At 31.0% G+C, this 23177-nt stretch overlaps 2 protein-coding genes and 1 non-coding gene across 3 annotated transcripts; 2 read left to right on the top strand and 1 right to left on the bottom strand.

The window, feature by feature from the left end:
• Positions 1–11754: 11754 nt before the first annotated feature.
• On the top strand, positions 11755–13240 carry LOC114177053 (aspartic proteinase CDR1-like). The gene has a single exon (XM_028062284.1). It carries the CDS (start codon positions 11755–11757, stop codon positions 13072–13074), a length of 1320 nt encoding a protein of 439 aa, XP_027918085.1. The 3' UTR covers positions 13075–13240.
• Positions 13241–19596: 6356 nt separating this feature from the next.
• LOC114165643 lies at positions 19597–19703 on the bottom strand. Its single transcript, XR_003599746.1, has one exon. It is a non-coding gene; the product is annotated as a small nucleolar RNA R71 (small nucleolar RNA).
• Positions 19704–20754: 1051 nt separating this feature from the next.
• LOC114187999 lies at positions 20755–21865 on the top strand. The gene is made up of 2 exons (XM_028076476.1): positions 20755–21414; positions 21464–21865. Exons 1-2 carry the CDS (start codon positions 20755–20757, stop codon positions 21863–21865), a joined length of 1062 nt encoding a protein of 353 aa, XP_027932277.1.
• Positions 21866–23177: the final 1312 nt, after the last annotated feature.

Below are 23177 nucleotides of genomic sequence, written 5' to 3'. Positions count from 1 at the left end.
TCCAACATATGGTTTCTTTGGCTTGTGAATTCCAACTTTGCCTCCTGGTCCAATGATTTTTATGATTGTGCTTGGTTCAATAATGTCTTGATGAGTTCCAACAATTGTTTGGAGTTGGACTATGTCTTGTTGATTCATTTGTCAATCTAATCTTCATTTAAGTCATCAACCCTCACAAATGGATTTGCTCGGTCTTGTTCTTCAGAAATCTTAGGTGGATTTGTTGGTTCTAGTTCTTGATCAAGATTATTGTCATTTGAAAACATTGTGGTACCTACAACAAGCAAAGGAAAAGAAACCAATTGACTTTCAATTAGTATTTTCAATGAAATTTTTGTATTGAGAAAACCATCTTGGAATGGAAAAACTTTCTTATTGAAGATAACAAGTCTTGAAGTAAAGATTCTTCCATAATAATTTAGACATTTGTATCCTTTGTAGGAGTTTTTATAGCCCAAAAACATGCATCTAGTTATGTGAAATGGTAGTTTATGCGATTATAAGTCCTAAGATAAGGATAACAAGCACACCCAAATGATTTTAGAGAACTATAGTTATGTTCCTTTCTAAGAAGTGAGGAGCAAGGGCTTTCATCTTGAGTGAGTAGATAGGGTAGTCTATTTGTGAGATATATGTTGACATGTGAAGCCAAGGTGATATTTCTCTTGAAGATTTGATGAAGATTTGATGAAGCTTTTTGAACTACCTTGAAGTCATTACCATTGGAATGAAGCCTACATTAATGAAGGAAAGGAGATTTGATAGTATTCATGTTGATCAAGGTTGGAATGTGTGCTTTCCACATGGATACATCATTAAGAAAGTGTATTTGATGTTTGTAATTCATATTGTAGACCTCGTAGCATTAATTTGATGTATTTGGTCTTTGTTGTGTTTTTTATCTGTTGAATGGTTTTCAACAGGTTAAAATGTCTCTTTTAATCTGTTGAATGGTTTTTCAACAGGTTAATAGGTTGGTTGCAATAGTCTTAAACTGTGACTAATTCAATCAGTTGATTTATTTTTTAATCGATTGATTTCACTTAAGTCAAGTGAAATCAATCAATTGATTTGGAAATCAAATTGTTGAATTTCGTAACAGTTTGACTATAAGAATTGTGATTTTTGAAAGAGAGGTAACTTGATCATTTTTTTAGTGCGAAATTATTTTGGAAACTTGGGAAAACTCTCTCTTTCGTGATCATTCAGACTGTAGTTGTTGTAGATTGATCTTGGATTAATTCTTGAAGTTTTTGGCTTGTGTTTGAAGCTTGGAGAAAGTGGTTTGTGGTAGGCTGGGTTGTGCTACCACTGAGGTTTGATCTTTCTCAAACTTTGTATGTGTGCTTGGTGGTTTTCCAGGTCTGCAAGAGGGTTCTTGCTTGCTAGTGTGATTCTTGTGTGATTCAAGAGTCTTGTTTGTGGTTTTTGCTTATTTTGAAAGTGTAAGGGTGGATACTTTGCAAATCTTTTGAAATAGTGCAAAGTCAAGCTCAGGTTGCCTTGACAAACTGGATGTAGCTCATATTTGAGTGAACCAATATAAAAATCTTGTGATCCAATCTTTTCTTTTACCCTTTTCTCTTGCATAATCATTTAAAGTTTAAAAAACTTGAGTTTAAATAATCTTTTTCGTGTTCTTGCATGTTTTCATGACATCTGCAGCATTGAGCATGTTTGCATAATCAATTAGAACCTGTCTTGATCATTCTTGTGCACTGTTTCTGGTTTAAAACTCGAATATGCATTTCTGCATTTTTCTCAGTATTTCAGTCGACTATTTTTCTGTTTCAATTAGTTGATTATACTAGATCAGAATCTGTTTAGTAAAATTAATCAATTAACTCTGTTTTTGACCGATTGAAAGTATATTGTCCAGTAGCTTTTGCATCCTAACTTGGTGATTGAATTGATTCAATTAAAGGTGATTTTCAGCTTTCAAAGATAGCCTAAATTTTTAACTAGCCAATTCAACCCCCCCCCCGCCCTTCTTGGCATTTCAACAATTTCAAAACTAATAATTTACTACTATGAAAAATGGATAAAAGTCTGCTAGAATGAAAACCGTAAAATACACTTCCTTTGTTACCCACTTTAAGCCTATGAAAATCAAAATCAAAATTTCTTTTATAATTACCCTAAAAAAAGGTCACCCTTATAGTCAGGGTTGACATATTGTTTGCACATGTTTCACCTGACTTGTAGTTCAGTAGTACAAAAAATAAAAAAGTTTGAAAGAAAAAAAACACATTTGGTTTTGTCAATAAAAGAACAAAAAGAGAAACACATTTTTTGAAAAAAAGACAAAAGGGATGAACAAAAAAAAGTCAAATAAATTTTGGATGCAACATTAATCAAATATCCTTGTTTTAAATAACCCTTACATAATTTGTTTTGAGTATTTACCATTCATTTTTGTATATCCCTTAGCCTTGGCCTTAGTACAAGCTTAATAAAGTCCATACAGATCAAGGGCTTATGATTATCTTTCAAAAACATTGATTTAGAGGGAATATTTTGTCATGCTAGGAGGTTTGTTAAGAAAAGAATAAGGTTGAAAAAGTGTGTTCAGAGATTTGATTTTAAACACTAGGGCAGTTTATTTCTAGTTAACATGTTTCCAAAGCCCCAAAATTAGCATGAGCAATCAAGTTAAATTAAGGCCATCCCATCTCATTCTTTCATTCTTCATGGACTTCCTACCATATTCTATACTTTGAACCTAAGTCTTGACCTACCTTCTACCATTATCCATTATTCTCTCTTTGAAACCTAAATTCTGGTAGTTGCTTCACTTTTTGTTCATACATTGTAGTCATTTATCCTCAATTGGAGCAACTATTTACTTTGATTGTCAAGATTACATTGGGAAAATTGTGAACTCTCTTATCATTTTTCAACATTCTCGGACCAATCTAAACCCTTAAATTGGGGCAACTTTTGAAGTCTTTATCATTTTCTTTATGTCATCAATAAGCAAGGCAAGCCCAAACATATCTTATGCCCTAAGGTTGGCTCTTAACTTTCAAATTTGAGCCACCCTTAGTCAATCATCATCACCTCATCCAAGCTTTTCCAAGACCTTTGACAATTTCATGTATGTTACTCGAATTGTGTTTTGAAAGAAATGATACAAAAAAAAAATAGAAGGGTTTCTCAATAAATTGATGAGACCAAAGAATTGTTTTCAAAAGAGAAAAAAAAAGAAAAAAGGTCAAAATAGAAGGATTCCATCAATCTAAAATAACAACAAATTGGGGATCAATTGGAATACGTTTTCAAATAATGAGAAAAATGAAAAATACACACAAGGCATTTCATGCACCATACCAAGTCATATGAATGTTTATCGAATCCTTCTCTTTCAAAAGATAAAAAAATTAAAAATACACAATTTTGAAAGATTTTCAAGATTGTTGGTCCTTTTAATTCATATGAATGACCTATTTTTAAGCCCAATATCTGTCGGACACTTGCATTTAAACCCCAATATCTGTTTGGCACCTGCATTTACGCCCAACATTTGTCTTACACCTGTATTTAAGCCTAATATCTATCTGACACCTGCATTTAAGCCTAGTATTTGCTTGGCCCCTACATTTAAACCCAATATCTGCCTCACACCTGCATTTAAGCCTAGTATATGCCTAACACTTGCATTTAAGCCCAATATCTTTCTGACACCTGCATTTAAGCCTAGTACCTGCTTGGCACCTGCATTTAAGCCCAATGTTTGCCTGGTGCCTACATTTAAGCCCCGTATATGTTTGGCACCAACATCCAAGCCCAATTTTCACACTGGCCCTCAAGCCCAGTTCCATACTAGTTTACAAGCCCAATTTCAACTGGCCCTCAAGCCTAGTTTCTACACTAGCTCTGCAAATCCTGGTTCTATATTGGTCATTGTATTCATTTTGCATAACTTTTTTTCTCATCTTTATGCTTTGTTTCTTTTTTGAACCTGAACGAAATTAGTTTTTTTATCTTTATTTATCATTTACTGCGGTAATATGAAAATGTTAAATTTTCTTATTATCTTTTAAAATCTAAATAGAAGGGGTATCTGTCAACACCCAATTTCGTCCGGGTAAATAAATTTGTTTAAAAAAATATAAAAAATTATGTTTTTCATTAATGGTAGGTAAAAAAGGTGAAATGAGTTTTCTTTTGGATTTTCAAACTTTAATTTTAGCACAAAAAGGATAAAAACATATATATATATATATATAATAAAAGTAAATAAATAATAAAAAAAAGAGACAAGAAAAAAGAAAAGGAGAGTCCAATTATTTTTAATTGTCACCCCATCTCATCTCATGAGCCTAAGGAGGTTTTATACATATATTCACTTCCACTCTTTTTTATTTACAACCCTCACAATACTCTCATGTCACGTGGCTATTAGAAAATTGTTTGGTTGCTATTAGTAAATATTTTAAAATCTTTGTTCTTCCAAGTAGAGAAATTTATGATTCTAATAATTAAAAACAACATTCTTGTTAAAAATTAGAATCAATATTCCTGATAATGATTGATATTCTGCCATGATTTATTATGATTTGATTAATGTGATATGATTTTATCATAACAAATTCTTGCCTTTTATAGTTCATTGTTTTAAATGCTCCCTTTATTAAGAGATAACAATAGGATTGTAATGTGTGTATATAAATACACAATTTGTCTTATGTAAAGAAAGAAGAAGAAAATTCTACAATTCTTTTGAGAGGAAAACAAAAAAGTTAAAGAACGAGGCAAAGAGGAAAGGAAAGAAAAGAAAGAGAATGAGAACAGGACATGGAATGAAAAAGTGAGATTGATAAAGAATAAGAAATAGAAAATTTTGGAAGGTATGTCATTGCCAGATTTTTTTTTTTATTGTACACGTTTTGATTTTTACACCTAACTTGGGCATTTTTTTTCTTATAGGAACATTATTTCTACTATTCACAGATATCTTGTTTTAAAAAATAAAAATAAAAATATTTTGTTTGTTTGTTTGGTTGCAACTATTTTCAAATAATTCAAACAATACAAAAACAATATAAAATTTTCAAAAATTGAAAATCAGCATATTCTTAAATGATTCTATTAAAGAACTATACAATGTTTGATTTTCCAAATGAAAATACGTAGGAGCGGGGTCAATCATTGTTGGGTTCACTTGCAAAAATCCAAATCATTTTCCAAATACTTTTCCAAATAGTTTTTCCAAAAGAACTATGTAACTCAGATTTCTCTTTGTAAATATGAATACGTAAGAGCAAGGTCAATCCTTGTCGGGCTAAAATAATTTTTTCCCTTCATCATTTTCATTGTTTTGTTTGATATTTTTGGGGAAAAGAAGTATCAAAATTTACTTTTATTTTGCATACTTGATTAAGGAGAACCATTTTAGGACGGATGTTTTGGGGGTGTTAATAGCTTACTCACACGTAATTAGGGATGACAACGGGGCGGGACGAGGCGGGGCGGGGATGAGTATGAGTTTCGCTATCTCATACTTGTCCCCACAGATAAAACTCATCCCCATCCTCATACCCAAACCCAAGTGGTATCAAATTTGTCCCATCCCCATACCAGTCAGGTAACATGTATAATCTCGTACCCATACCCGTACCCATTTTCTTACTAATTCAATATTAATTTTAATAAAATGATAAAAAATTACGGTAAAGGAAACATAATATTATCAAATATTCAATATTAAGAGGATAGTTGTTTCATTGATATAAAATATTTTGAAAGAAATTATAATTGTATACATTTTAAATTAGAATACTAAATAAAATTTGAATGAAACCTAGTTGATAAAATTTTAAAAAATTAAAAAAAATATAAATAAAAGGAAAAAAAATATTTAAATTAAAATATATTTTAAATATCTGTTTACTCTAATTTTTTAAATTCTAATGAATATCTTTTTTATACAATAATAAAAGTTATGATACATCACTTGATCAAAATGACGCAAAGAACAAATATTGAACTAATAATAATAAAACTTTAACATAGATCTTTATCTTTTGAACTTTAATATATGTTAGATGGTGATAAAAAAATTCATGGCAATTACATTAAATTTGTATATTATAGTAAATAACATTTATTTATACAATATGGTGATAAAATTACAATATGATTGATAATGAGTAGGAAATAAAAAATAATTTTATAAAATATATCAAAATAATATTCTACATGATAAAAATAAACAACAAATAAAAATATTACAAAATAATCAAATGTGTCTTAGAAACAATTTGAGAGACTACTAAATAAAATCACACAAAAAATGTATAATTAATGTTATGGTAAGATGAAAAATACATTAGAGATATAAGAAAACTTGTCAAATATCAGCATATTCAATGGTTGAGAAATAACGAAAATTGTTTTAGCGAAACAAAAGAGCTTTTCAAATGAAACAAAAATTAATAATAATAGAATAAAGAAGATAAATTTTTTATATTACCTAGTAAATGAAATGTTTTTTCTATTAAACACTTAAGTTGAGAATGTTAAACATTTTCATGAAATACAATAAATAAAAATATTAAAAAAATATAGAAATATTCAAATGTTTGACATAAAAAAAATTTAATTGACATATATCATTTGAACATAATTACATAAAGATTATGATAAGATAAAAAAATGTATTGGAAATGCGAATGAATTTCATGACAAATAAAATAATTAAAAGAAATAAAAAATAAAAAATGTGTAGTAATATATATATATATATATATATATATATATATATATATATATATTCAAGGTTACTTAATTAACTGAAAATATTTTAATAATTTAAACGAAAACGGGGATGGGTATTATGGTGGGTATGGGATGGGGACGATGCAGATATGTACATCCTCATACCCATCCCCATACCCAATTGAAAAAGTCAAAGATTCCCCATACTCATACCTATACCTAGTCAATGTAGAGATTTTCCATCAAAACGAGGACGGGTTCAGGCAATACCCACAAAGACGAGTTTATTTGCCATCTCTACACGTAACTGACCCCGAACCCTAATTTTGTTTTGAAGACTTCTCATTTTTTAAAGGTTTTTCTATAATTTTCTATAATAAACTATGGCGGTGATTCTTCTGTATCTTTTAAATTATTTTCATCGTCTCATCGCGATTTCGGTTGCGACACTAGTCATTGCAAAAATAATTTACACTTTATATTAATAAAATAAAAGGGAAAAATAGACTACCTCTATAATTGTTGAGTTTTATTTCATATTACTTAACTTTTTTTTTTTTGGATTTTTTCTCAATTCCTCGGTGTTTATGTATCCTTTCTTCTTGGTTGTAACAAAATAAATATGTATATAATATATGAATAGATGGCATCCCTTTTATTGGTCAGTTTAATTCGATAATTCATGCAACTTTCCCTAGCATGCAATGGATTGTAGATGGCCATAATAACACAGTGAATTTTAAAGGACATGGTTTGCCCTATCAATCTGACATGAGTCATTGTTACATTATTCTTGCCACGACTACCTATGTGAACCATTTTTATACAATGCCAATAGACTAGCTTACACCAGAGAAAAATAAGAATGAAGTTGTGTAATTATTAGGAAGGAAATAAATTTGATGAATGTAATATAAGTCTATCATGTATAATTATGGTGTGCTCCAATGTAAAATAACTTTACGAATGAAAAAAAATCTTGTTAAATATTTTGATAAATAATGAAGGTGTTATAATTTTCTCTAATATAGGAAGAAATATTAATTAGGACGTCACAATTATGAGATCCATAATTCAGTTAGGAGGACAATATTTGATATTTTGTAAATTTTAATTTATTTGTAATGTTTTTATTTTAAGCAAACGGTTGTGGTTTTGAGATCCTTAAGTCTGGAGATAATTCAACTATAGATTTTAGTTTTTGGTGAAATTTTGAATTTGATGTAATGCATTGTTTACTTCGCATTGACCAATCTTAAAGGTTGTTTATGCTCAATGAGACATTTACAACTATAAACTTTCTCCATCTTTCACAACTAGACATTTTCCTTTATATGAGTAGGATTACAGTAGAGTAACAATAATCTCTTTACATAATCAATATTCAATATTCTCTAACACAAGATTAGTGTATCATTTCCTTCTTGGGAATATCTCACACGCACACGCACACACACACACACGCACGTACACATGCACACGTATACATGCGCACATACACGCGCACACACATACTCACATGCACTTACAATAAGTCATTTATGATGCAACACAAAAAATAAAGGTGTAGAACAAACCATTAAACCATAAATAAGTCATGGCTACTAACTAAGAACCATTATGCAACTCGCATGCGCACACAGATACGCTCACACACACACCCATACACACACATAAAATAAAGCATGACGAAAGGATTCAAATAAGTCATTTATGATGCAACACAAAATAAAGACGTAGAACAAACCCTTAAACCATAAACAAGTCATGGCTACTAACTAAGAACCTTTATGCAACTCTAACCCTACTTCCCATAGATCACCTAAGGTTCAACTATGCTTTGATATAGAAAATGCAACACCTTATATTAGCATACAAAGAACTACTAATACAAGTAGCTATATCTAATCATACAAATTTATTACTCTTGATACTAAGAGTCCTAGGATGGATTCAAATCTTCAAAGATGTGAGAGGAGAGGTTAGAATCTTAGACAGAAGATAAGGAGGTTTAGAGAAAATGTTTTAGATAAATGAAATCTTTTATAAAATAAAACTCGCTTAAATAAAATTATATTTATTGTATTGAATTTTTAATAACAAAACTCTTTGCTAGTCTTCGAAAACTTTACAATTATACTTCATTTTTTTTCACTATTTTAATTTTATAATTCTTAATTATTTAATTTAATTTTCATATAAAATAAATATATAAAACTTATTTTTTATAATGTATAAAACTATCATTTAATTTATGGAGATTTATTTTTGACTTAGATTGCTGCATTTAAAATACTACGATACAATAATTCAATTTATATAATTCTTTTTACAATATAATACACATATTTATATATAACGTAGAATATAATTCTTTTTATAATTTAGGTTAAAATATTTTTTGGTCTCAATTTTTGTAAAGTTTTGTCAAATAAGTCCTAATTTTGGTTTTGTGTTCAAATAGGTCCTAATTTTCTTCAATTTTGTTCAATTGGGTCCTTTTTTGCTAACACCATTTAAATCATTAACGGCCATGAACAATGACCGTCATGTGTCACTTCGTGGTTTTTTTTATTTTTTTGATTTTATTTTTTTGAATTTTTTTGAATTTTTAATTTTTTTTAAATGTCCACATGTCAACCCAACAACATGCCACATGTCAAAGTCAATGTTCTATATTCAATTTGGTCCTTATATTTATTATTTTTATTCAATTTATTCCTAATTTTTGTTAACATAAATCAAATTGGTCCCTCTCCAAATTGAAACCAAATTTAATTTTTATATTAAAATTCACATTTTTAATTAAATATTTTTATATAATATATTAAAATTTACATCATTATAACTTTGATATAAAAATTAAATTTGGTTCCAATTTGGAGAGGGACAAATTTGATTCATGTTAACAAAAATTAGAACTAAATTGAACAAAAATAACAAATATATGGAATATAGAATATTGATTTTGACACGTGGCATGCTATTGGGTTGACGTGTGGACATTTAAAAAAGTTTAAAAGAATTTTTAAAAATAATAAAAAAATTAAAAAAAAAATCACGAAGTGACACGTGATCGCCAGTGTTCATGACCGTTAATAATTTAAATGATGTTAGCAAAAAACAAAATATAATTCAAAATTGACAAAACCAAAATTAGGATTTATTTGACAAAACTTTACGAAAATTGGGATTAAAAAAGTATTTTAACCTATAATTTAAAACTCTCTTAATAATTATACACATAAAATTTAATTCACAGTTATAAAAGTATGGAAATTTATCGTATAATTAAAATTATTATTTTTTAATAAAATTATATATGAATAAAATATATAGAAAAATAATTCATATAAAAATTTAATAAAATAAATAATTAATTTAAACTAACATTAATATATATATATATATATATATATATATATATATATATATATATATATATATATTCAAACTAACATTAATATATATTTTTATGTTTTTATTGTAATTTTTTTTTATCAATTAACTTGTATAATTTGTAAATTGTAATTATATTTTATAAACTTAAATTAGTAATACATCATACTCAATTCATCAATTTAAAAATAATGTAATCATTATAAATAAACTTGTTTCTGAGAAGAAAAACAAATTCTCAAGATGTTCTAACTACAAATACAAACTTTAAATTAATGATCTGAACACCCTCATCACCATAAAAGAGTAGAGAATAAGCTAGAGCTACTTATATCCACATGCAATACCCTCAAATGTCTCAATTAATCAATTTATTGTTCTTCACACTTTGAGTCTTAGGATGGACTCGAATCTTCAAAGAGGTGGGTGAGAGAAGAGGGTAGAATCTTAGAGAAAAGGTTTAGAGCAAAGGTTTTATATAAATAAAAGCTTTTATAAAATAAAACTCGCTTAAATGAAATTATATTTATTGTATTGAATTTTTAATAACAAAATATACGAGGATTGAAATTTATTGCATAATTAAAGTTATTAATTTTTAATAAGTTATATATGAATAATATATAGATAAATAATTCATATAATAAGTTAATAAAATAAATAATTAATTTAAACTAACATTAATATATATTTATTCAAACTAACATTAATATATACTTTTATGTTGTAATTGTAATGTTTTTTTATCAATTAACTATTATATAATTTATAAATTGTAATTATACTTTTACTAGCGTAAACACATAAACACAGGCGCGATCGCACTGTGTGTATCCATTTCTTAAATATGCTTGATATTATAATATTGTAATGTTATTAAGTTAATATATAAATTAAAATTATATTTATTAAAAATAAAGTGAAATATATCAGAACAGATGAAAGAATAATCATTGAAAAATAAATAAGAAGAGAAGAAACAAAAATAGCCGATTTTATAAAAAACTTTTAAAAGTAACGGTCAATTTTAAAAAATTTAAAAAATTATTATATTTAAAGGGTAAAATTGGTATTATGAAACGTGGATAAAAAAGAAGAATCTCCTTTATTGTTATAGAATAGATAGATAAACTGAAATTAATATAATACATATATTATAATTTTGAAAAATCCTGTGAATGGAAGAGGTGTAATTGCTAGTAAGTATACAAATCCATATGCCTAACCATAAATAAAAGAAAACAAGGATATATAGCCCTTTCTTTTTGGAGAATCCAAAACCATATAACCTTTGGAGACTGAAAACGATGCATCTTACATGATATTATTGAAAAGTTTGTTCATTGTTCGTCCCCATGTGGACACCGAAAACCATTTCGCATAATCATCAAACAATTTCTCATTTGGTCTCTTGGCTGAGACAGAAAACCATTCTTTGCACAAGTTGACCCCAACCAGAGATCGAGAAATAAATATCTGTTTTTGATTACCGTTAGGAACCTACCAAACAGACATTTACACTTTCCAAAGGAACCAAGTGTCATCCAAGTGTTCTTCAAACATGCAAAAATCAGAAATCTATTAATAGAGCCACACCAACATGCTCCCTCCCCCATCCTTCACTTTTCAATCACTATGATTCCTTCTCTGTTCTTCTGCTTAGCCTTCTTCTCCGTTTCTTCTCTTTCCTCTGCAGAAGCCAATGAAAGCCCTAATGGCTTCACCGTCGACCTTATCCACCGTGACTCACCGGTCTCACCCTTCTACAACCCTTCCCTCACCCCATCACAGCGCATCATAAACGCTGCCCTACGCTCAAATTCTCGACTAAACCGGGTTTATCACCACTTCCTAGATCAAACCAACAAGCCACCCCAATCAGTTTTGATCCCCGACAAGGGTGAATACCTCATGAAATTTTACATCGGAACTCCTCCGGTTGAAAGGCTTGCGATTGCAGACACAGGAAGTGATCTCATCTGGGTGCAATGTTCCCCTTGTGCGAGTTGTTTCCCCCAAGACACCCCATTGTTTAAACCACTCCAATCTTCCACGTTCGTGGGTACCTCATGTGGCTCACATCCATGCACGTTACTCACCTCTAGTCACAGTCAATGTGGAAACTCCGGTGAATGCGTCTACGCGTACCAATACGGTGACAGTTCATTCACTGCAGGGCTTTTGAGTACCGAAACCCTAACTTTCGATGATTCACAAGGTGGAGCACAAACAGTTGCTTTTCCTAACACCATCTTCGGATGTGGATTGTACAACAACTTCACTGTTTATTCCAGCACAAAACTCACTGGTCTAGTGGGTCTCGGAGCTGGACCGTTGTCGCTGGTTTCACAAATTGGCGACCAAATCGGTCGCAAATTCTCCTACTGTTTGCTTCCTTTCAGTTCAACCTCCACCAGCAAGTTGAGATTCGGGAACGAAGCAACAATAACGGGAAACGGGGTCGTGTCCACTCCGATGATAATCAAACCGTCGTTACCCACCTTTTACTTTCTCAACCTTGAAGCCGTCACCATTGCACAGAAGACGGTGCCGACGGGCGGCACTGACGGCAACGTGATCATTGATTCCGGCACGGTGTTGACGTATCTGGAACCAACCTTTTTCAACACATTCGCGGCTTGGTTGCAAGAAGCCCTTGGCGTTGAACTGGTGCAAGAAGATGTTCCCTCCCCGCTAAACTTCTGTTTTCCATACAGTGAAAACTTAGCTATTCCTGAAATTGCCTTTCAGTTCACCGGAGCTACTGTTCCGCTGAAACCTGTAAACCTGTTTATTAACGTCCAAGAACGGAACATGCTTTGCTTGACGATAGTGCCAAGCACAATCACCGGAATTTCCATCATTGGAAGTTTTTCACAGTTTAATTTTCATGTGGAGTATGATCTTGAAGGAAAGAAAGTTTCTTTTCATCCTACTGATTGCAGTAAAGATTAAAATATAATTATATATATTTGTTTTTACTAGGTTTGTTTGGCTCAAGTGTCTGATGTGAAGTATGACACTGTCAAAAGTTGAGATGTTTGTCTAATGTGTGTGTAAAAGAAAGAAGAGAAAATAGGCTATGGTTTCTTTTCTATAATAAGAACCGATCAGGTGCTGGAGTGGGTATTTTGTTTGGTGAGATTGGTATGCTTGTACTTCATGTAATGCTCGAAATATCCTAGAATGTAGGCTTTGGTTATGATATTGTTATCCTTGAATAAAATAATAAATTAAGATTTTTAAGTATCATAATTTGATTTTTAATTTTTTTTTATACTTTTAGTGTTTATTTTAAGGATTTCATTGTACCCTTGAGAACTTTGGATTTTAAGTAAGCTTGAGACTAAAACTGATTCAATGTTTCGTTATAATTATAAATAATGAGAACTTTAATGTATTAATATTTAATATATATATATATATATATATATATATATATATATATTCCATAATTATATATTTTATTACGTCTATAAATACAAACAAATGAATATTAAGGTTTCATCATATTATAAAAAAAATGATTTTTTTTTTTTCATTTTAAATGTTAACACGAAATTTAAAAATTTAGAAGCAATTGAGGAGAATTCAATAAGATGAATTAAAAGCATCGGAAAATACCATGTCTCTCATTTTTTAATCTTATCGTTTACTCTTTGAAGTGTAAGTTATTGATTCTTTCAAAAGAAAAAATAATGTTACATTAATCAATGATCCACTATGTTAAAGATTAAATGATGGATAGCAAAAATTGAGAGTCTTAGTATCATTGTCCAAAAACATTATCAAAAATAATTTTACACCTTATAAGTTGAGTGAAGAGAAATGGGTCTCTCTAGTTATTGATAAGCTACAGGACCCTTACTCTTAAAGGTCGGTCTCGTGCGAATGGGTTTAAGAAAATATTATGCTAACCTTTTAAATTTCATAAAATATTGTTTTAGTCCTTAAATATTAAATATGAAGAAATAATGTTTTTACAAAACCATTTTAGTTCCTCAAATTTAGGGTTCATTTAATAAAATGATTTTTTTTTTCAATTTCAAGGGCTAAAATAAACTTTTCAAGTTTTGAGACCAACAGTAAAATTATCCTACATTTTAGGATGTAAAAACATAATTACATTCTAAATTTGATCTCATCCTCCTAAAAATCTTACTACACATTAGTCTTAACCATTATTAATATCGAGTCTTTTCATAATGAAGATGAGATCGTTTATAAAAAAACATTTAGTGAAAACCAAATCATATACTATTTCATTATTAATTCTTGAGTTACGCCAATTCTTCTTTTAGAACTCTTAAAATGTTCCACTAATCAACAACTTTGTCACAATGAATACATTTGGTGACACGACTTGGATCTACCTTTAGTTGTTTTATTGCTTTAGTCTATTCCACCAAAGTTGGAAACTCCTTGATCCTCTTTAGTATAATGACTCTCTTCAATTCATGCCTCAGCCCCCTTTCAAACTTTTGGCACCTCCAATCCTCGGTCATGGCTTGAGAGTATAAATGGGTCAGATACTCAAACCGATCTATGTAAGCTTGTATTGACGTTCTTCACTGTTGTAGTGTCATAAATTGTGTTTCCCGCTCACACTTAGCATTGTCAAGGAAATATTTCTCCAGAATTATCGCTTTAAAGTTAACCTAGTTGATGGCTTCACCACGAGCTTGCATTTGTAGTTGCATGCCACCCCACCAATATTCAATGTCACCTATTAGCAAAAAAGGTGCATAAGTGAGCTTTTCTCATCAGGACAAGTAATGACCTTGAAAATCTTCTCAGTCTTTCTAACCCAAGAATCTGATTCATCCATATTAGCCTTTCCGTAAAAGTTAGAAGGATTATGCCTCATGAAGTTATCCATGCTAGGTACATGAGCCACAAGTTGCGATTGCATCGCATCGACCATCCAATGACTATCTTGTGCAATGACATCACCAGAGGTGTTGGGATTATCCTGTCTATGTGCCATTTCCAAACTATACACATCAACTTCAAACAACAATTATAAACAAAATAATTCAACCAATTCTACAAATCAAGAGACTCCTTAAAAGAAACTCTACAAAGATTTATAATAAACATAATATCAATCAGAGTTTCACAATAGAAACAAAATGAGCTTACTCCCCAAGGCGGTAATAACCTTTGAAAACAAAATCTTTGAAACCAAATGTAACATCTCGTCCAAATGTTATTTGGTACAGTTTTAATTCAATTATAATTCTTTCATACACATATGATACCATCCCATTAACATGGGAAAAATTTAAAACTTTACATTCACAATACCTACCAATTCCATTCAAATAAAAATCTGTGCAAAAATATTTATAAATTAATCTCAATGGTTAATATTATAAAATTCAAACCATAAAAAAAATCGAAAACTCAACTTTAAACAATTTCAAAAATCTCTTAGAAAAGTTATCCAAATAAAATCTCAAAGATTTTCCCAACGCATCTCTCCTCATCTAAGCATCACCAATGGCACCTGTATCGTCCACTGCTGGTAAGTGCAAAAAATGAGTAATTTTCATATGAAATGAGGGCACTTATGTTCTTAATTTGTGTTTATATCATGATTGATTCTCCTTAAATCAAGAAAAGAATGAGTTTCAATCACATGCTTCAAAGTTTGGACTTAAAGAAATCACTTGATCCCTATTTTGTGTAATTTTCAGGTAAATTATAATAGAATGAGGAAGAACAGAAGAAGAGTGAGAGGAGAAATGAAGAAATAGAAAAGAAACTCTGCAGGGTCGCTCAAACCAAAGAAATCTCGCCCAAGCGAGAGCTTGGGCCACCAATTTCGCCTAAGCGAAGAAGGACTTCGCCTAAGCGAGAGCTTGTGCAGTGGAGACCATCTCTTGTCACCATTCTCGCCCAAGCGAGATCTAATGCTGCCAATCACGCCTAAGCGAGACCCTTTCTTCAGGTCGAAGAACTCTTGCTCGCCTAAGCGAGATCTTGGCTTCAGCACGTCTTGCCCAAAAGAGAGGCTTTCTTTAGCTTGGAGTATTCTGTCTCGCTCAAGCGAGACTCAGGTACCTTGAGCGAGACCTTCGTGGAGTATAAATACTCCGTGTATCAGAAAGTGAAAGGGAGCTGGGGAATTTGGAGAAGAATCCTTGTTGCAGAACTGCATCCACGAGCAAACACAGATCATATTTCTTCTTCTTCTTCTTTAGTTCTTAGTAGAGATGACAAATAAACCTGTCCCCGTGGGTAAAGCCCGAATCCGTCCTTGTTTTGACGAAGAATCCCCGCATTGACTGGGTATGGGTATGAGTATGGGGAATCCCCGACTTTTTCAATTGGGTATGAGGATGGGTATGGGGATGCACATATCCCCGCCATAATACCCGTCCCCGTGTAAATTATTAAAATATTATCAATTAATTAAGTAACCATATATATATATATATATATTATTTTTTATTTCTTCTAATTATTTGGTTTGTCATGAAACTCATTCCCATCTCAATTATATTTTTTATCTTATCATAATCTTTATGTAATTATGTTAAAAAGATGTATGTCAATTAAAAAATTTTATGTCTCACATTTGAATATTTCTATTTTTTTAATATTTTTATTTATTGTATATTTTCCTTTCACATAAGAATGTTTAATACTCTCAATTTAAGTATTTAACAGCACAAACCTTTCGTTTATTAGGTAATATAAAAATAAATTCTTTACTTATTATTATTATTATTATTATTATTATTATTATTAGTTTTTGTTTCATTTGAAGAACTCTTTTATTTCACTAAAACAATTTTTGTTATTTCTCAACCACTGAGTATATATGTTGATATTTGAAAAGTTTTCTTAGATCTCTAAGTTATTTTTTAACTTATCATACCCTTAATTATACATTTGTTTTTCTTTTGTACGATTTTTTTCAATAGTCTCTCAAATTTTTTGTAAACATTTGTTAATTTTTAATATTTTTATTTCTTGTTTATTTTCATTATGTAGAATACTATTTCAATATATTTTATCTAATTATTTTTTATTTTCTAAAACTCATTATCAATCATACTATAATTTTTTCACTATAATTGTATAAATAACTTTTATTTACTACAATATAAAAATTTATTGTAATTGTCATGAATATTTTTTATCACCATCCAACATAATTGAAGTTCAAAATATACAAGATCTATGTTAAAATTTTATTATTATGATTATTATTTGTTCTTTGTATCATTTTGATCAAGTAATGTATTATAACTTTTATTAGTGTATAAAAAAGAGATTCATTAGAATTTAAAAGATTGAAGTAAACAAACATTTAAAATATATTTTAATTTGAATATTTGTTTTCCTTTTATATTTTTAAAAAAATATTTTTAAATTTTATCAACCAAGTTTCATTAATGTTTGCAAATTTAATAAATGTGTTGGTTCTCATGAAATTTTATTTATAATCTAAATTGTAAACAATTATAATTTATTTTAAAATTTTATTATGATTATTATTTGTTCTATGTATCATTTTGATGAGATGATGTATTATAACTTTTATTAGTGTATAAAAAAGAGATTTGTTACAATTTAAAAGATTGAAGTAAACAAACATTTAAAATATATTTTAATTTGAATATTTGTTTTTCTTTCATATTTTTTAAAAAAATATTTTTAAATTTTATCAACTATGTTTTATTAATATTTACAAATTTAATAATTGTTTTGGTTTTCATGAAATTTTATTTGGTATTATAATTTAAAATGTAAACAATTATTATTTATTTTAAAGTATTTGATATGGAAGAACCAACTATCCTTGTAATATTGAATATTTGATAATATTATGCTTCCTTTATCATAATTTTTTATTATTTTATAAAAATTAATTAAAATTAATATTGAAGTAGTAAGAAAATGGGTATGGGTATGGGTACGAGATTATACCCGTTACTTGGTGGGGATGGGGATGAGACAAAAGTTTGATACCCGTTGGGTTTGGGTATGGGGATGAGGATGAATTTTTTTACGGGGATGGGTATGGGATAGCGAAACCCGTGCCCGCCCCACCCTGTTGCCATCCCTAGTTCTTAGGTTTTGATGGCTGCATGAGTGGCTAATTTTATCCTTTGGGATTGAATGTAATCTACTCAAACTTGGATGTAATCTGATGATATATATATATATATATATATATATATATATATATATAGCATTTATGTTCTACTCAATAGTTCTTAATGTTTGATTCTATCTGATCAATAGATGTTTTGATATTGATTTTTAGATTTGACTGGGAAGTATTTCTGAAAATCTGATTTGAACAATGATACTTGATATACTGTGATGCTAGGAATAGATCTCAATATATCAATTGCTTTTAACACTCGACCGTAATGCTAGATAGTTTGTTGAATATGTGAGGAATCAATATTCAAGGAACTAATCTTATGCATTTTATACGCGAGGGATCGGTATAAATGATTTTGAGTGTGCATCAATATTGGTATTTTCAGATGTTATATATTATATTCATCCAGATTACAGACAAGGGAGATAGATGAAATTCAATCCCAATTTCTTTTACTGAATTTTCATCTAATTTTCTGCTTTTATTGTATTCTGTTTATGCAATTTAATTTAACTACCCATGATCTATCAAATTAAAATTTTTGTATATATATGCTGATCGAGATAATTATTTATTTCAACTAACTTCGTTCCTCGTGGGTTCGACACTCTTACTAAAAAATCATTATACTGCAGTTGACTTTTGGTACGCTTGCCAAGAGACCAACAAGTATTTTTGGCGTCGTTGCCGGGGAACGGTGTTTTTGTAAAATTTTTAGTTATCTCATCCAACTTTGTGTATAGTTTCTTAATTAGATAGCTTATTCAAATTTTCCTTTGTACTAATCCTTGCTTGAGCTGTTTTGATTTATGCTCTTAAGAGGTCAGGTTCCTGAAGATCGATTAGCATTTGACCCGGAGATAAAAAAGACAACTAGAAGGAACAGAGGAAAAAACAAGAAGAAGCAAGGAAAGACAAGGGAAGAATCTTCCAATACTTCCATCACACCTCAATCAGAAAACATGGAGAATCAAAGACCAGCTCCAACCAGAAAGACACTTGGAGATTATGCTATGCACCAAGGGCCAAGATATTTTTCTAGCATAGCAATACCACCCACCACCAAAACTTTGGAGATGAAGCCAACTTTCCTCAGCTTAATTAGTTCTCATCAATTCTCTGGAATGGATAATGAAGATCCATATACTCATCTCTCTACATTCTATGAATTGATAGGAACCATGGGCTTTCAAGAAGGAGATCTTGAGCATGTATACATGTGTTTGTTTCCTTTTTCTTTGGCAGGTAAAGCAAAGGAATGGCTTAAGTCACATCCAAACCATAGTTTGAACAGTTGGAAGGATGTTGAGGAGAAATTCTTGAATAGATTCTTTCCACCATCTCGCTACATCAAAGCCAAAGCTGATATTTCAACGTATAGGCAAGGACCATATGAGCCATTCTGTGAAGCTTGGGACCGATTCAATTCTTTATTGAGAAAATGCCCAAATCACGGATTTGAAGATATTGCTTAGCTGAACATATTCTGTAACGGTCTGAGGCCTGATACCAAGATGATATTAGATGCAGCAGCAGGTGGAACAATGATGAGTGTAGATGTGGAGCAAGCAATAAGAATCATTGAGGCATTAGCATCCACAGATCATCAAGCTCAGCATAATAGGCAAACTGTTCAGAGCAAAGGAGTGCTTGATCTTAGTACTACATATGCAATCTTAGCTTAAAATAAAATTCTGACTCAACAGATTGAAGCACTAACGAAGCAGATGTCTAAATTACCAGAGCAGTTGCAAGTTGTGCAATCTTCTTCCAGTCAACAACCTATGAGATGTGACTTTTGTGGAGGCAATCATCCAAATGGTCATTGTTCTTATCAGAGCAGCTCACAAGGAGAAGTTCAATATGTGAGTAACCAAGGAAGACCAGGAAATTTCTCCAACAATAATAACTTTTCACAAGGGTGGAGAAATAATCAAAGTCAGAATTTTGGATGGAAGCAAGATGCTGGTCCTTCAAACAGACAACCTCCTTATCAACAACAACAATAACATTATCCTTCGGTGTATGATAGAACAACTAAACTGGAGGATACTCTAGAAAAGTGTATGCAAGCTTCTTTGACTAATAAAAAAAATACAGAAGCTTCAATCAGGAATCTTGGAACACAGGTTGGACAGTTGGCAAAACAATTATCACATCAGCATGCAGGTCAATTTTCAGCCAACACGCATACTAATCCCAAGGAGCATTGTAAATCTATTACCACCAGAAGTGATAAAATTGTGGGAAGAGGGATTGGAGACAACCTGGGTGTAGAGGAGGAAGTTTTGGAGGGAAAAAAGAGAGAAAATGAAAAAAAAAATGAGTGTGAAGGAGAGGAAGAACAAAATAAAAGAGAGTTTGTAAATAAAAGAGAAGAAAAAGAAGAAAAAAATATAAGTGAGGAGAAAAAGAAGGAGAAGGGTGAGAAACAGGTACCTCAATTGAAGAGCCTTCCATACCCTCAAACTCCTTCCAAAAAAGACAAGGAAAGGCAGTTTTCAAGATTCATGGACATTTTCAAGCGACTGCAGATTAACATCCCTTTTGTGGAGGCTATGGAGCAGATGCCGACATATGCAAAATTCATGAAAGAGCTCCTAACAAAAAAAAGAAGATTTTCTGAAGAGACAGTGGAGGTTGAAGCAGGGTGCAATGCTATAATTCAGAAATCATTACCTCAAAAATCCAAGGACCTTTGGAGCTTCACAATTCTAGTTACAATCGGAACATTGCCAGTAGGAAAAGCATTGTTTGATTTGGGTGCCAGTATAAATTTGATGCCTTTGTCTATGCTACGAAGAATAGGAGATCTAGAGGTAAGGCCTACACGAATGATATTACAACTATTTGACAGATCCATGAAGTATCCCTATGGTGTGGTAGAGGATGTCTTAGTTAAGGTTGACAAATTCATGTTCCCAGTTGATTTTGTAGTAATGGATATTGAGGAAGACATTGAAGTTCCTCTAATATTGGGAAGACCTTTCATGAAGACGGCCAAGGTCATTATTGACATTGATGATGGCAAACTGAAGGTCAGGGTGCAAGATGATGAAGTCAACTTTAATGTATTTGAAGCAATGCATCACCCGAAGGATAAGCAACAATGCTTCAGGATGGATGTGATAGATGAAATATTTCTATCATCCAGGAAGCAATTGACAAAGGCAAGCCCATTGGAAAAAAGCTTTGATTGGTGCTTGTGATGATCTGGAGGAAGATGAAGAAAAAAATGTTGATGAATACTTGACACATCTGAATTCAGCAAAAGAAATTGCATCAAATGATATACAACTTGAGAAATTGCAACAAGAAAATAGAACTGAAAGTCAGAAGCTAGAGCTAAAGGTATTACCTCCTCATTTAAAATATGTTTTTCTTGTAGATGGAGGTAACAAACCAGTGGTGATCAGTAGTGCTTTAACAACTTCTGAAGAGGAAAAGCTGATTTCAGTTCTTAAAGCCAATGAGGGTGCAATATGTTGGACTCTATCTGATCTCAAAGGAATTAGTCCATCCTACTGTATGCACAAAATTCACATGGAGCAAGATTACAAGCCTGTAGCACAGCCTCAACAGCGATTGAATCCAACCATGAAAGAGGTGGTCAAGAAATAAGTAATGAAGTTACTTGATGCAAGTATGATCTATCCAATCTCTGACAGTGCTTGGGTCAGCCCGGTCCAGGTAGTTCCAAAAAGGGAGGTATGATTGTTGTTTGTAATGACAAAAATGAATTAATTCCTATTAGAACAGTCACAGGTTGGAGAATGTGTATAAATTATAGAAAACTAAATCAGGCCACTAGGAAAGATCATTTTCCTTTACCTTTCATGGATCAAATGCTAAAAAGGTTAGCAGGGCAAACATTCTATTGTTTTATGGATGGATATTCTGGTTATAATCAAATTACAGTAGATCCAGAAGACCAAGAAAAAATTGCTTTTACTTGTCCCTTTGGTGTGTTTTCTTACAGGAAAATTTCGTTTGGATTGTGTAACGCACCAATAACCTTTCAACGATGCATGCTTGCAATTTTCTCTGACTTGGTGGAAAAATACATAGAAGTCTTTATGGATGACTTCTTTGTATTTGGTGCTTCATTTGATCAATGCCTGAAAAACTTAAACACCGTACTGAAGCGGTGTGTTGATACCAATCTAGTTTTGAACTGGGAAAAGTGCCATTTTATGGTAATTGAAGGTGTGGTGTTGGGCCACAAAATCTCTGCTAAAGGTATTGAAGTTGACAAAGCTAAAGTGGAGATCATTGAAAAGCTGCCACCACCCAAAAATGTGAAGGGTATCAGGAGTTTTCTAGGCCATGCTGGGTTCTACAGACGATTCATCAAAGATTTCTCCAGAATTGCCAAACCACTCAACAATCTGCTCAACAAGGATACACCTTTTAATTTTGATGTTGAATGTTTGCATGCATTTGAATTCTTAAAACAGAAATTGGTTTCAGCTCCTGTGATAATTGCTCCTGATTGGAATTTAGGTTTTGAGTTAATGTGTGATGCAAGTGACTATGCCATAGGAGCAGTTTTAGGACAGAGAAAATCCAAGGTTTTCCATGTTATACACTGTGCTAGCAAAGTCCTTAATGAAGCTCAAATTAATTATGCAACAACTGAAAAGGAATTTCTTGCTATAGTTTATGCATTAGAAAAATTTAGAGCATATTTGATTGGTTCATCTGTCACTGTATATACTGATCATGATGCAATTAAATATTTGTTAACCAAATCTGATTCAAAACCAAGACTAATTAGATGGATCTTATTGTTGCAGGAATTTGATTTGGTGATCAAAGACAAAAAGGGAAGTGAAAACTTTGTAGCTGATCATTTGTCTAGATTGGTGAATACTGAGGTGACCAACACTCAATCAGAGGTGCAAGAGGAGTTTCCTGATGAAAAATTGATGAT

Source organism: Vigna unguiculata, chromosome 1 (genome assembly GCF_004118075.2).
Source record: "Vigna unguiculata cultivar IT97K-499-35 chromosome 1, ASM411807v1, whole genome shotgun sequence".
Taxonomy (NCBI): domain Eukaryota; kingdom Viridiplantae; phylum Streptophyta; class Magnoliopsida; order Fabales; family Fabaceae; genus Vigna; species Vigna unguiculata.
Note: the sequence above shows the minus strand (reverse complement) of the source record. Positions and strands in the feature narration are given on the sequence as shown.

Excerpts from the sequence above, each read along its gene's own strand:
- LOC114177053 (XM_028062284.1), top strand. The coding sequence starts at position 11,755 with ATGATTCCTTCTCTGTTCTTCTGCTTAGCCTTCTTCTCCGTTTCTTCT.
- LOC114187999 (XM_028076476.1), top strand. The coding sequence starts at position 20,755 with ATGGACATTTTCAAGCGACTGCAGATTAACATCCCTTTTGTGGAGGCT. Across the intron at positions 21,415-21,463 it reads CCAGGAAGCAATTGACAAAG|GAAGATGAAGAAAAAAATGT; the intron begins GCAAGCCCATTG and ends GATGATCTGGAG.